Genomic DNA, 15,583 nt, shown 5'->3' with positions numbered 1-15,583 from the left:
AAGAAGAAAGAACATAATATCAGGTTTTCTAAGTTGACGAATGTAGTGTATAGGTGAGTCAGAAAAAGACAGAGATATCATATTCGTAATGAACTTTATATAAATACCTAATATTTGCATATGCTTTGGCTTGAAACTATAGTAATTTTTGCATGAATTATATTGTAATATAATGAAATGAGATATATTGCTTATATCGCCTATTGTTTGAAATAAATTTCGAAAGCTTATCTCACAATAAAACAAAATGCTTTATAGTAACGCTGCCAGAAAAGGTGATACGAAAAAACTGTCAAGGTATTCCTTCGGTATTCCTTCTAAATTGCGAAAATCAAAGGTGCCTTTGATATTAATCGTTTCATAATCCATCGATATTACATATTAGTACAAAAATAAACATCGCTGATAAAAAAAATTTTGTCTGAAAAATTAGCCTTTAGTTTTGAAGAAATTTAGAGACACTACGATGCAAACAAACTTTGAGAAATTACAGAGATAATCTAATAAAATCACGTTGCTTTAAAAAAAAAAAGCAGATTGACTTTAATTTTTATTATATCGTATATGAAATCTCACAATTATATATTGAGCGTAAAAAATGTATTTATTCCATAATTTAAATAATTTCTCCTTTGTGATGTCCTTTTTCTGTTTTTCTTTCGTTCTTTTTCTTCCTCTTGTTCTGTTTGAGGGAATGTCACATCCAGTTAATAAATATATAATGATATCTACCTATCAATCTTCTTTCTCTCCCTCTTTCTTTCCCATTCCCCTCTTTCCTTCAAAGTTTGTTTGCGTTGTAATGTAACATCATTACCACTATGTATTTTGTTATCTACACATAAAAGATAAAAAATAAATATATCATTACTACCTGTCCTCCCTTTTTATCTTTATCTCGAATTCCGGAGCGTTATAGAGAAAAGAAATAATACTCCTCCATTCGTTCTGAAAAACTCGTGCAAAAGACGTTTTTTTTCGTCTGCTTGGCCTTACGATTATATTAAAATCGAAGAATATTTATATTTATTGCAGTGCAATCTATGTTTTACGATATATTGCTGAAACTTTCTGAAAGAGAGCTGCAATATTTATACCCGTACAAATATTGTTAATCATAATTTTACATCCTTCTTCCTGTATTCTCTTTTCATTTTGCATTTTGCTCTTTATTTAAGCAACTTTATTGCAAAGTTTTGTAAAATATCCATTGAATAACTTTTGTTGGGTCAAAATGGCTCTTTCATTGAAAAACTCTTTTCTCAACTATCAAATGCATCATCCTCGTCGTTCATTGTTGTTGTATATACTCTTCGGAAAGTTATTAATGACGATTTTAATATAACCGAATATAAGGTTTCTTTTCTTTCAGTCTGCCGCAATAAAATCGTAGAACAATATATAAACAAAATTTTAATCATTAAAGTGTAATATCATTATAGTTTTAATTACTTTTTAATTATTTCTGTCATCATTCAATAACGACGTCTATTCAAATTATATATCATAGGATTAGAAGTCTGCTCAAATTACGATATTGTCTGTTATTTTACTTTTTCTTTCTTTTTCTCATAAAAATTGATAAAATGGCAAACATTATCGAACGAATAAGCAAATGCATTTCAGAGTTAAGCAGTGTTTTTGAGCTAAACTATTTTGTTTGGTCCAATCAAAATAGTTCAGTCCAAATAATATCAATGCTTCATCGTATAATCTGTCACAATCCTGCCTTGCTAATTTACATTGTAGAAGAGCTCCAAATTGGAGGTGTATATCCATATGCCAGTGAAAGTTAAAATTTTTTTGGCAGTCAATTTATCAAACGAGATCTGTGTTAGTGAGTATTTATCGCTCAGGCTCGATTCTTTGGACGTCGGTTAGCGATGTCTGTCATTATCTAATCACTCCACTTCCTTCTTTACATAATACAAATACTAAAAGGGGATACGGCTCCTTTATTGTAAATATTCTATTGTATAACGTAAACCATAAACGAGACTTCGAATCATTTTAACTTCACATTAATTGAGTGATGTATGTCTTGAAAATTTTCAGATCATTTTTCAATACATAGCATATAGAAGAGAACTAAGATCGATGCTAACCGTCGTCAGAGAAATCGATCCTCGTACATGTCTTTTCAAATCTAAACGCGCATTCGTCATGACGCAGGCACGCCCGCGCGGGCGCGCGTGCGTCACGTTCGTGCGTATGTGTATCGTGCGCGCGCGCGCGCGCGCGCGGGCGTGTGCTTGCACTTCGTGTCGACGTGTCCTGTAACATCATTTACACTAGGGGTCTCCAACCTTTTCTATCAAAAGGGCCACATTAAAATCTTTATTATGACCGGAGATCCGGGTATAAGTTTTCTTTTTTAAAATCAAATAAAATCAAAATATTGTTATTGAAAATTTTTTTTAATAAAAATTCGGCGCAGCAACGACTGAACCATAGAACCAAAGGTGCAATATATATAAAATAATATATAAATATATAGATATATAAATATATATTTATATATAAAACCCGGCCGGATAAAACTTCACGGGGGTCGTTGGGGGTGTGTTGGGGACCCCTAATTTATATATATATACACGCATCCAACAACACAATAACAATGTAGCGAGATCATGTTTTTCTCTTATATCATAAGCAATATCTACTGGACCTCGAGTAATCGCCGCGATTATTGAAATATATATGTACTCGGTATATATACGTTCGGCTCGCATTTTTCTTTGGTCTGCTGTTTCTTTTAATATTGCTGGACACAATAAAATGTGATTCGATCAGTATAAATGTACTACGCGCTTGAAGGCGCTCCCGATTCCGCGTCACGCCTAAAGGTCTGCGACATTACAATAGTGATCTGTAATTACAGTAATAGTAGTAGAGCGATAATACGATACTAAAATAGCAACTGTAACAGTATAATAATATTAGTTGCGATAATAATAAAAGTAGTAATAGTGATAATAGTAGTGTAGCGTAGCGATGTTGCATCTAAAATAGTACGCAAGCTACACAATAGATTCCGAGTTATAGTCGACGACGCTTGACGCATATATCGTAGAGACATAATTATCCGGTCAAGGAGAAAGCGCGATTTTATGTACGTATTGTTACTTTCAGTAATGTCAAGATAGAATAGTCTTTTCCTTGCGGTGCACATGGCGCATAAACCGATCACTTTCCTTCCTTATCGCCTCAGCGTTCGCCATAGTGACGCCATAGTATTTCTTCTACTTATAAAGGTAAGTAAAGTGTCCGTATAGCATTTTAGCATCTTCCACTTATTAATTGTGCTAATGGCGGCCATTTTTTTTGCTTCGATATACACACACAGCGTCGTGGCAAATAGTATGTATACTCTGGCACGGAGGAATAGGCTCAATTCGTTTCCGACTCGACTTTTTCGTCTAACTGCATCTATTAGATCTGAATACAGGATACTTGACGCGTAATCTCTAAACCGTTCACTTACTGGTAGACTGTATCACAACGAAAGCTTTATCTGCAATCTATATCCAGCTCTCTACCTACGTATCTACCTAGTCATTTCAATACACTTATCCATTTTCCTCGTTTTCGATAATTATTCTATGTTACGTGAAATATCCTGTAACTGCCATCTCGGTATGTACGAATCGTTTCACATTCAATTTCTGATTTTCGGTTTCGATCTTGGAATTAGGCGTAGCGTGACGAGCGAAAGATCAATACCGGATAAAAATTCGCTGGTCACGAATCAACCATGTCCACGGACAGTTTTTTTTTTTTTTTTTTTTTTTGGTTGTGCTAGTACAGTCGAACATCCATATTCTTAGCATGTCGGAATCAAACAATTTTTCTATTCTTTATATTTCCCCGCAGTTTCTATTTTTATTTGAATAATACACAAAATGAAAATGTGTTGTGCTATTAACAGATGAGATTTTGGATGCACATGGTATTTTCTGTCTTTTACTCGTTTTCTCACATTGAAAGTCTTAGATCTTTAATACAAAACATAATAAAAAAAAAAAACTCGTGACTAACTATTCTCTATGTAATATACATAAAATTCCCTTATCTCTCATTGAATAAAAATAATTCTACTAGTTTATTGAGAATTTTCCAATAAAATTGTCGTAACATATGTAAACAAAAGAATGAATCGCATTACATATATTTGATACCTGATCTTGTCAGAAACATAGCTAGAACCTAATACAGATGATTGTCCTAAATAAAGAATTGCTCTACATTGTTTTAAATAAGAAAAATAGTTGGGAAAGAGAAGAAATAAATAATGTCATTTGAGGAAAAACCTTGTTCGTCACTCATATAGTCTTGGTTTTATAAATTATACTTAAATCGTGAGAACTACTTTATCAATAGTAATGATAATTTTTTTTTAGCCAGTAAGTAAAATGTTAGTAGTATGTCAGCAATTTGTCAACAGATTTGAGCAGAACGTTGAGACAAATTAATATCAATACGTTCACCTTAAGTTCATGTTCAGTACCTAATAAGTTTCTGCCGACATGTAATCTGATAGCAGAGACAGCAAAAATCGCGCGCGTACAAAATCTATTATTTTGTAATTATTTAAATAGAATATATCATTTAAATGATTATAAAATGACAAATTACCCGATTTCTGCAATCAATCTGCCATTATATTTTATTAGCAGGGTCTGTTATATTTCTGATATTCTGTCGATAAAATTCGTAATACTTTTCAAAATTTGTTTTTGACAAATTTGGGTATCTGGATAGTTATAGTATTGCTCGATCTTTTTCACTCGGCCGTTTGTTCTTGCAGTTTTCCTACAGAAAATTACATATTTTGTGAAACTGTTAAAAATATGCAACTTATATAAGATCTATGTTAAACATGTTAATCGACATGTAAACATTTTCCTCTTCTGAGTATTTCTTCTTTACTTTACAACCGCTGTCCTAAGATCATCGATAATCTTCTTCTATTAAAAAAAACTTGTCTTTACATTTAATCTCCCTATTCCTATCCTTTTTCTAAATTCCTTCCGCTCTCTTTCTATTTCTCACTCTGTGTATAACATCAACTCAACAGCATAATATTCGAATCTCCTATCTCAAAATTAAGCAATATAGAGCCTTCGATAGTGTCATTATACTCATTATGGTTTACTACGCGTAAACCAAGTATAATCGTCCAAATAAAACATGAAACAACTGTTTGAGTGAAGTGTAATTTAAGACAGCATAAGAATATGTCACAGGTAAATATACATACCACACTGTTGCTGACACTAGTGCTATATATAGACACCTTTAACATTTAGGCAGGTGTCCCCATTTTCAGTGACGTCACTATTCACGACGCAGCAACCCGAGTCTATGTTTCATTTGGACGATCCTTATACAATCCAGCTCATTTGGTGCCAGATATGAGAAGAAGTTTTGTCACTTTCTGATCACGTGATCGCGTAGCAAATATGACTGGCGGAGCAGTGCAAAGAAAGGTGTTAAAAATACGGAGATTAAGGGTATATTTCGAAATGTACTGACAGTATTTAAATCTACAGCATTTAACGTAACGTGAACTATAGATTTTCAGTATTGTTAGCGCATTTCGGAACACATCGTAAGAATGCTAACATTAAAGGTGTTAAAAATACAGAGGTTCGTCTGTAATGATATTATATCTTACATTAATACGTTTGATCATCGTCAATTAAGCTAAGCGTCATTCTCTCTGCTTGGCCAAAGTGTTCGCCGGCGACACATTCTATTACCTATCTAAGATATAAGAAAGAGGAAAGAATAATGAAGATAAGTGTATATGGCCGCTGCATATGATCGCGAAGCGATCGTAATCTACTTCCCCCATAGAGGAGTGCTTTCAAGAGCTATCACACGTGAGAGGAGATGAAGTATAGTCGGAGACGAACCATCGTTGGTATCCTTTTCTTTTATGTCGTGCCTTCGAATATGTCCCCGAATTAGCGACTCTCTTCCTCTTTCTCCCTTCAGGAGAAAAATTCTCTTATCCTTTAGACGTTCCCGCCCGCTTATTACAGCTAATCTGTTTGATTTCGTTTGTTCACTATAGTCAGGTAACATTCACGACTCCGTAAGAATTTTCGGATCTACTTATCTGCGTTATCCTTGTCTTTACGAAAAAGATCAGATAATTGTTTGAATGCGATACAAACGATTGCGTCTTAAAAATGTTTACTCGGAAACATTTTCGGAAACATTTGTGAGACAAGATTCGAGTCTATTGTAGATTCGATTTTTAGCACGAATGTGTCGTCACCTATTGGAAAGTTTCGTTGTCGCTCATACCAGCGATGGGAGATCTCTCGGAGATCGTTGTGCGTCATTCTACGAGGTGCCCTTATAGTGAATGAAGAAGAAAGTGAGGAACATGAAATAGGCGACTGGGAAAGTGATCCTGGCTATCACGTCGATCGTCTTCGCCACTCTAATCGGATGCGGCGGATCCTTTTTTCTTAGCTGTAAAAAAAAAAGGATTTTATTATCACGATCAAACTTCAGACTTTGAAAAGTTCCTGTCGAACATATAAATTGCATGTAACATTATAAGATTCTGTAACAAGGCAGAAGAATTATAAGGGCGGAGAGCTATTGGATTCGCGTTGTTACATAAGATTATTTTTTTATAACATTCTTATTAATTTCGGACATATTTTCTAAAAATTAATGGAAAGTTTGCCTACGTATATAATGACATTTTGTATGTAATATTAATCGAATATATTTCAAATTAATTAAAGTTTATTTGAAGATATTTTTATATTTTTTGAAAAAAGAAGGTGCGATGATATCTTTATATGATAGATTATTATACACAATATTTGCTTACCTCGGCGGTGCAACCGTTCGTTGCTGTATGCGTGCAGGGATTAGGTCCGCAGTTGGTGCAAGTGACAATCTCGTTCGCTCCAGTAGTACCACCGGTAGTAGCTCCGCCCTCCCGCTTCTTTTTACCCTACGACAGGGTCTCCGTAGAAGAAACTCATATTCTTAATTACATATCATTTTTATATCTTAAACAACGATCCACCCTTTCGTTTCGCCCCCTTTCTCGCCCTTTCTCTCTTTAGATTCCCTCCTTCCCGCGCCCTCTTCTTTGGATCATCTTTCAAAATTTTCACGCATGCATTGACGGTCTTCGATTGTTCACATTCTTTATCATATACGAGGTCTGTTCAAAAAGTTTCCGAACTTTGCCTGTATATAATCTTGTGGAGTTTATAACTTATTCAGCTTTGGTTCTTTCGAAATACTCTTCTTGGTTGATATACTTCTCCCACCGTCGTTCCCACTTCTGGAAGTAGAAATAGAAGTGTATAGGTATCAATCAAAAAGGAGAGTATTTCGGAGACAGGGCTGAATAAGTTATAAATAAACTCCAAAAAATTATACAGGCAAAGTTCGGAAACTTTTTAAACAGACCTCGTATCTATTGATTCCTTAATCAATTTTATATACATAGAAGCGAGTACGGCCCAAACGATTGATGGAAACAGAAATATTACGATACTTTTGATACGCGGCATAACGTTGCGTTATCACAGCACAAAGTAATCTACCTTCTAGAAAGATACTTGGTGATGAATAGATAATCGGTGGCGCGGCTTCTTACAAGCGTAGGTACTAATAATAACGTAAGCGTACTAGGCTTTGTTAAGAAAAGGCAATTAAGCTTGCGCGTAAAGGCATGTGAAATTTTCGGAAAAAAACGCACCGGAGGGAAATATATGATAATAAAATTATCATTTCCATATTATAAGTGGATGAAAAACGATATTTGCGCGCTAATTTAGCGGAGGCGTCTCGCTGGCGATCGTTTTAAAACCGTTTTAAAACAGCGCCGAGTATCCTCGATCGTGAATTGAGGATATGGAGAAAAGTTGATAGAAATAGCGAGTTGTCTCGTCTGATTAAATACAAAAGAAGCGCATTTGTTCCACTTCTGATGGATGAACTAGATACAATTGCAGTCTCTGACATGTCAAGGACTGCCTGGGATGAATGACGTCATATGACATGGCGTGAATTGGGGAAAGACATGAATTAAACAGTGAAAATACGCGGAGATTGATAACCCGCTGCGAAAATGATCAAAGAGTGAATCGTTGCTTTTTATAATATTTTTGTCCTTCAACATACACATGTTTATCAATCAACACTTCTTTTGAGTTTCTATAACATGAATTAGATGCCTTATAAACATCTACTTATTATATTCCGATGTAGAATATAAATAAAGGTTTATTCTAATCAATTTGTTAATTTATCGCAGAAAATAATGTATGCACTTTCCCGCGAATTCTGTTTTTATCATTATACATTCAATCGTAAAATAACTCGGATCCAATACGATTTTCCGACCGAATGTCGCGTAATTCGGGATATTAGAATCATGATTCAATTAGTTCTTTTTTTTACATTTGGTACGTTTGAATATGTATATGATATACAATATATATATATTGTATATTTGTAAATATAATAAATGATAATTTCGATAAGATACCTTTTTTGAACGTATAAGTCCCGTTCACAAAATAAATCGAATGCTGCCGACTAGAGGCCTCTTTGCGATTTTCTCGAATTTTTATGGGAGGAGAAAGAGATGATGTGAAAGAAGTACAGTGTTATTTATTATGTTTATTGAAATTTGTATAGCTAATGTACAGAAATATATAAGCTCAATTAGATCAAAACATTTATATATATTCCTAGATTTAAAAATAATAATTTACATTGTTATAAACATATAAACTGACTTACTTCTCAGCATATCTTTCTCCGTGATCTCGCTTGAAAACGTTTGCGATAAACTATAAATTTTCAAACGGATCCCCGCACCGCCTTATTGCGTCTTGAAAGGTATTTTATTACAAGCTATGCGTTAAGCTTCAATGAAGATTAGTTCAATGGTAGAAGCGATTTGTTGATACCACAATTAAGGCATGACATGTGTGTGTATGTATATGTGAGCGCGTGCGTGCGCGCGCGCGTATGCGTATTGGTTTGTGTATAAGTATAGAGGATTATCCATATTAGAAACACCAGTGGTTTTAATATTTCTCGATCTCTCTTTTTCTCTCCGTTCATCTATTTTTCTTCACGTCTTCCTTTTTCACTCTCCTCTTGCTCCTTCATATCTAATAATACAAATAAATGGATTGGAAAGAAATTATTCTATATAGAAGAAAATAGGTATTGTGATTAGTGAAAGTATTCAATTAAATGTTTTTTGAGTGTTATCAATGTTTTTCCTTTAACATATTAATTGACTGGAGATGTGTGTGAATTCACTTTGCATTCCACAACTTCTGTTTCAAAATATTTATTTGTATTATTAGAAACAACGAAAATATTAAGGTAGTCTGTTTCTAATGGATTACCCTGTATGCGTATAGAAAATCTAGTAATGTATGGGATCCATTTCGGGAATGGATTCTGCACTTGGAAATAATAAAAAATTCATATACAAATATATGCTCCATTTGGCTTTATTTCCAAGTTATAGTGAGTTTTTATTCTGACAACTTTGCATCGTCTCATCTTCATAATATATTCAAAATGACTATTTTGCACTTTAATGCAAACATCTCATTTTTACTCTCTCAACACTTCCATCTGGATTTTCTGGAAACTTTGTTCATTTCTCTGACGGTGTATTTTAATATCATTGATTCCAACAAATCCGAAATATCTGGAAGTATCGAGGGAGTAAGAAAGTCGATAACAAAATGTTTATAGACGTTTACATCTACTTTGAGATGCATGATATTTTGATCACTTCTCATAAAGGAAAGCAAATAATATTATCAGAACACTAAATTTACTATAACTTGGAGCAAGTTCGAATAAGTTCAAATTTATATAAACTTTTTTATTTTTAAGCTAAATTGCTCTTCGAGAAGTGGGCCCCACATAGTCTAGGATTTTTCCCCTTTCCCTCTGTATAGGTAAGTATGTGGTTTTTTGTCAAACGACGTGATAATTTTTAATTAATTACATACTTATCAATTCTCGCAATAGCTATCGTGATTTCAAATTTCGAGCAATTGGATGAGTAACTTGCCTATTCTTACGCGTTTGTGATTTTTGCGTCAATAAAAGAATCCTCTTGCATGATGAAAATAACAAAAGTCATTGTTCTACTTCACTCTATTCGAAATTAATTATCATCGATCATGATGAGAGCTATAATAGATGTCGAACGCAGAAAGCATTTGGGATAATAATAATTATTATCAACGTGACGATAATTATCATTACTTCTGATTTCTCTCTTTCAGTAGCATATTATTATTTCAAAGCTTTTCTATTTCAAAAATGCCTGTAAATAATGATATAACATTTTTAACACGCCAGCGGCCATGATGTTTCCATTTAGAAGAAACCTCATATACATTTGTGATGCTATAACACTGGTTAGTAAAAATAAGAAAAATATAAACGAAAATATATGGGCTTATAACAATATTTTACTAGGTATATGTATAGAGATCTGTAATATACCACAAAAATATTACTTTGCGCGAAAAATCCTGGTCGCTGGTGATCAAGCGGAAGCGATTAGAACGTCCGAAAAAATACATCGGTACTTCTTAATGAATGCTTTAAAAAAAAAAAACCAATTGATTTACGCGTCGTGATATAAAAAATAAGTATTAAAATATTAGCAAATGAGTTAATAAAAATAATAATAGATTTTATCATCTTTCTTTTTAAGTTAATAAAGTTACTGGTTGAAAATTAAACGAAAACACGAGAAAATTGATTCTATAATCAAAACGCAAAATTTCAATATGGCGTTAATGACGCAGTTATTAAAATAAATAATGCTTTATAAAATGTAGGAAACAGTTGAATTATCGAAGCGATTAAAAAATGATTAAGCGCATTTTTTTTGTCATTGCGCAAGTTACACGAAGATGAAGATATTCTGTTCTTTTATCTAAGAAAATATCGAAATATCAGAAAATAGCATCAAGTAAAATTACAACATGCACTCATGCACATACACAATGCATTCTCACGCATTTCATGCGTTATACATACATTTTAACGATTCTCCGTCATGAATATAAAACGCAGATTAAGTACAAAAGGGATGAGAGCAGAGATAAACGAAGATAAAAAGAAAATTTTTGTATAACGAGATTGTATTCCTTATTTTGTATAAATGCACAGTAATTTGCGAAATTTTATAAAGCAGAGGCGACTCGATTCAATTAGATTATGATGTCGGATGCGATTTGCTTTTCATACGTTTATTACGAAACAAAAAGGTAATTATTTCTCTTCATTCTGTGCATTTATATATATATATATATATATATATATATATATGACATGCATATGCACTTGCATCGCTAACGCAGAGAGCATGCATTTATCTTGCGTCGAAAGAAAGAAATAGAGATAAAAATTAAAGAATAAAAATACGTGATCAAAGAGCACACAAGAGGAAAAAATAACTTGGTCAAATACTAAAAAAGTACCAGGGGAAATATTTATGTGGAAGTGTTTTGTCTTTTAAGTCTCCTCTTGGTGAGGAAAATTTGGCAATTTTTAAACATCTGTACACGCGAAGGTTTATTGTCATTTCTCATAACTATGTTCGGATATATATTTCTTAGTTTGTTTTGTATCTCTCTCTACATCTCGGCTATTTCATATTTCCTTTTAAGCTTTAGAGAGCTGCAGAGATATAACATTTCTGATTGTAAAAACTGAAATGCTCTTTTAATTTTAAAAGTCAATACCACAGATTTTTTAGATCGTTGATTATTAACTTATATAAATAGATTGCGCCCTCATATGCAATAGCTGACGACTACATTAAAAGATAGAAATATGCGTGGTCAGATGCTCTTTGCGTCACACAATGCAGTAGATGACAGGGAGCGAGAAAGAAAATATAACACATCTCTTTTTAAAAAGAAGAAAAGCGATTACTCTTTTCCTCTTTTCTTTTTGTCCGTTAATTGTGTAATCAGATCAAGGATTTCTAATTCCTCGTATTTTAGAGAGATGACGGAAATTTGATAAATTCATAAGACCAGGACGTGAGGCAGAGTGTAACATCATTAGTTTATTCTCCCTATCATTACTTATCTGCTTTCCTTCATATTGGTAACGACAGCTGCTTGATTGATTTAAGCTGGTTGCTTGGCCGGTTGATTGATTTAAAGTTTAATTACAGTTTTGCAAACTAGATCAGCAATATTCTTCTATTTTAAAAGTCATCTATTTGTATGTTATTCCACACATACGAGAATTTCAGTATAACTACTTCTATCCTTCTTTATTCTTCATCATATGAGATCCATTTTAGTTTGTCACTTCTAAGCTATGATCATGATAGCGCTGAAAATTGTCTCCCTTTTTCAAGAAGAATCTTCTAAACGGACAAAAGGCCTTTCTTTATACCTATAAAGTGCACTACGTTGCACTTTCTGCATTTAAAATGAAATAGGCGTATAATTAGACGTTGGAGAGAAAAAAAAGAGTGAAAATTGTAAATAGTTTAGCTATAAGAAAAAACTAATGTCCATTTCTACTAATGTAGATTAACTTTAATCTCGGTTTAACTTACTCTAGTTCTAAGAATTAGAAAAAGATGAAAAGTAAGTTAAACCGAGATTGAAGTTAATCTGCATTGATAGAAATCGACATAAGGAAAGCATCTGACTCACTATTGTTTCTTACTAATGCTATCTTCACGCCTTCAATGGAAATTGGCACAATCTATTTGCATAATTTATGTTGATTATTCTTAAGAATAAGATTAAAAGATTCAAAATGGCACTTTTGTAGCGACCAATACTCAGTTAATTTTTATATACACACAGTATGGCTACAAAATTGTTTTATTAATTGTTTTTAATTATAAAAAGAGATATACATTTTTATTTGATGTTTAACGTAGAATTGTCTTGACGCTTTACACCATTTCTATTGTTCTAACATAAAAAAGATGTCTTAAACATTTCTTTTAAAATCTTCTTCAGTTTCTCACACCTTCTTATAGTTTCCAAGTATTGAAATCTTTCTTCTATCCATAATTCCATTTTGGGGGAAAATCTGTATGGCTAGTAAAAAATCGGTCATTACACGAATTATTTTTAACGGTACGTTTCTCTACTTTTCTCTATTTCTCTTAGATCATTCAAAACCTTTAGACCGAAAATGTTCATTACTATAATTTTCTTCATCAGCTCATATACTTTAACAGCACTTTTCTCTAATCTAAAACACAAACTTTTATCATCATTTTTTATTGTAACTGTGAAATAATGCGTGAATAAAAGTTGTTTGTTGCAATTCGTTACCGAATATGAACAATTTAATGGAATGAGACAAATTTAGTTGGTCTTGTTTCATACTAATGACTTTCATTGATTGCATATAAATAGCACTCGTACTGTTTGTTGATGAGGATAGTAATCATATTAAATTCATTTGGATACCAAATCATGCTAACTCGCGGATCGGAGAATTATTTTTCAGAGAATTTAAGAGGCCGTTAATATTAATTATCCAATAAAAAGTATAAAATAATTGTGCATTGCGGTATAGATATATCCGATAACGAGAATGCTTAAATGAATAATAAATGTCGTTAAACAATTCATAATTTTATTTAAAATGTTTGAGAAAAAGTTTTTGAAGTTCAGAGAACTGTTCCAAATAAGAAGAGGAAATATGATAAAAAGAGGAAATATTCTAAAAAATTAAACATATTAAATATATAATTAAACATATTATTATATAGGTATATTTATTGGTCGAGAGTTTGGCTCGAGGTAATTTAAAGAATACTTCTTAAATGGAATGACGTAGCATTAGCTAAGGCTCGATGTATTTTCGAGGCTTTCTTGTTCTTAATAAAAAAAATTATTGTAGCCACACTGTATGTATATATTACATGCATGTATGTATAAAACCTTATATCTATAGATTTTTGATAGATTTTGTTACTGACCACATGAATTTGAAGTCGAAGTTATAAATTTTAAAATCGCAAATTTAATAGGTATCTTATTAACTACCAGCAAATGGGACACACTATGTGTTTGTGTTTGTGTGTGTGTACGCGCGTGTGTATAATTAGTAATTATCTTAAAGTTGATAAATATCAAAGTTGATACAAATCAATCAACACAAATCAATCAATAATTATATATTTGAATACATGCAGAATTATCTACTTTGCAGCTACATTGGATTCGCTTTGAATTCGTAATAAATAACATCAAAGTCTATAAAATTGATTTGTACATGATTCAAGAAATCTTATCAATATAAAATTATTTTTAAAAAAGTATATTTTGCGACAAGTTATAAATTAAATATATGCACTTCTCAAAGCAGATCTTTATGACTTCAAAAAAGCATCCTGCAGCCCTTTAAAGATTAACTCGGCATATAAATGCAAATATCAGTGTTATCAATATTTTCGATAATACAGATACGAAAATATCAATCCTACACGACTAGGTAATTGTGTTATAGTGTTTTATGTTTCATGAGTAATAATTGCCACAATGACAAATAATTGTGGAAGCATCGGAAATTTTTTTTCATATGCACGAAAATGGATAGTGTCTTTAATACCATAAATATTAAAACAAATATTTTCATACACAATCTTTTCCAGTTTCGTCAGTTTTATAAAAATTAATTTTCTTTGCAAAATTTCTACTTTTTGATTCTGTATGTTGCTTATGATATTAAGAGTTAGTATCCAAAATTTTCGAATATTCGATTGTCAGGTCGAATTTTATGGAGATGAATCATGATGATTCGACTAGAATTGGGTAATCAATATGTTTGTGTAACTCGGTTATTTTTTATTATCGATATTACTCTAAATATAAGTAATTTAAAGTACCCCGCTAAAATATAATTTAAAGTAAATAATATAATAATTAAAAATTAATTTATACAACTTCTTTGATAGTTAATTGTTTTGTTATTAATTGTTCAAGGTAGATTTGCATAGACATCTTTTTCTCAGTGGAAATTAAAATATAGTTTTTCAAATCGTACATACACATACTTTTATTTAATCTTTAAGAAAAATAATAATTAGAATAATCTTAAGAAAAGTTTATGCAATTTTAGTGTAATTGAATGATGTTAACTCCAATAATCACATATAATTCAGAAATAATGAGAAAATAACATATATGCTTATTCAAATGTTCTATTATTATTAAAAAGTTCAGTTGTATAGAACTCTATTAAGCTTCACGCTTTGACATACTTGACAGCGACATACGACTGGTTTTGGAATCGGCTTTACAAATAATCCAATAATGTGCTTATAACGTAATCTAAAAAATCTAAAAAATCTATAAAAATACTTCTGTAAAAATATTCGATAAAATTTTAATAGTCGATTCTTCTTTAGCAGAATGAAACTTGAATAAACCTCAGTATCAAAAATTGGAAAAAATTCAGATAATAAAAAAATAATCGAGTACTCGAATATGAACTTCTCGATTATTTACCTTTGATTCTATTCAGTCTAATCAATTAGTCTAATCAAATCGATAAC

General features: G+C 32.0%; 1 protein-coding gene across 8 annotated transcripts in view; it reads right to left on the bottom strand.

Moving 5' to 3' along the window:
• Nucleotides 1–77: 77 nt before the first annotated feature.
• Nucleotides 78–15,583, bottom strand: part of Phcl-1 (pH-sensitive chloride channel 1) — a 64,393-nt gene continuing 48,887 nt past the window's right edge. For 6 of the 8 annotated variants that reach the window (XM_071707574.1, XM_071707567.1, XM_071707569.1 and 3 more), the window contains 2 exons: nucleotides 6,857–6,973; nucleotides 78–6,486 (listed from right to left, as the gene is read on the bottom strand). In XM_071707574.1, the coding sequence (XP_071563675.1) occupies nucleotides 6,355–6,486; nucleotides 6,857–6,973 (249 nt within the window). In that variant the 3' untranslated portion in view covers nucleotides 78–6,354. Of the gene's footprint in view, nucleotides 6,487–6,856; nucleotides 6,995–15,583 lie in introns of those variants that run through there. The other 2 variants (XM_071707575.1, XM_071707570.1) reach the window with 2 other exon arrangements.

The sequence above is a fragment of the Temnothorax nylanderi genome, unplaced genomic scaffold (assembly GCF_030848795.1).
Source record: "Temnothorax nylanderi isolate EJ_2023f unplaced genomic scaffold, tnyl_v1.0 TNYL_tig0059_pilon, whole genome shotgun sequence".
Classification (NCBI taxonomy): domain Eukaryota; kingdom Metazoa; phylum Arthropoda; class Insecta; order Hymenoptera; family Formicidae; genus Temnothorax; species Temnothorax nylanderi.
Note: the sequence above shows the minus strand (reverse complement) of the source record. Positions and strands in the feature narration are given on the sequence as shown.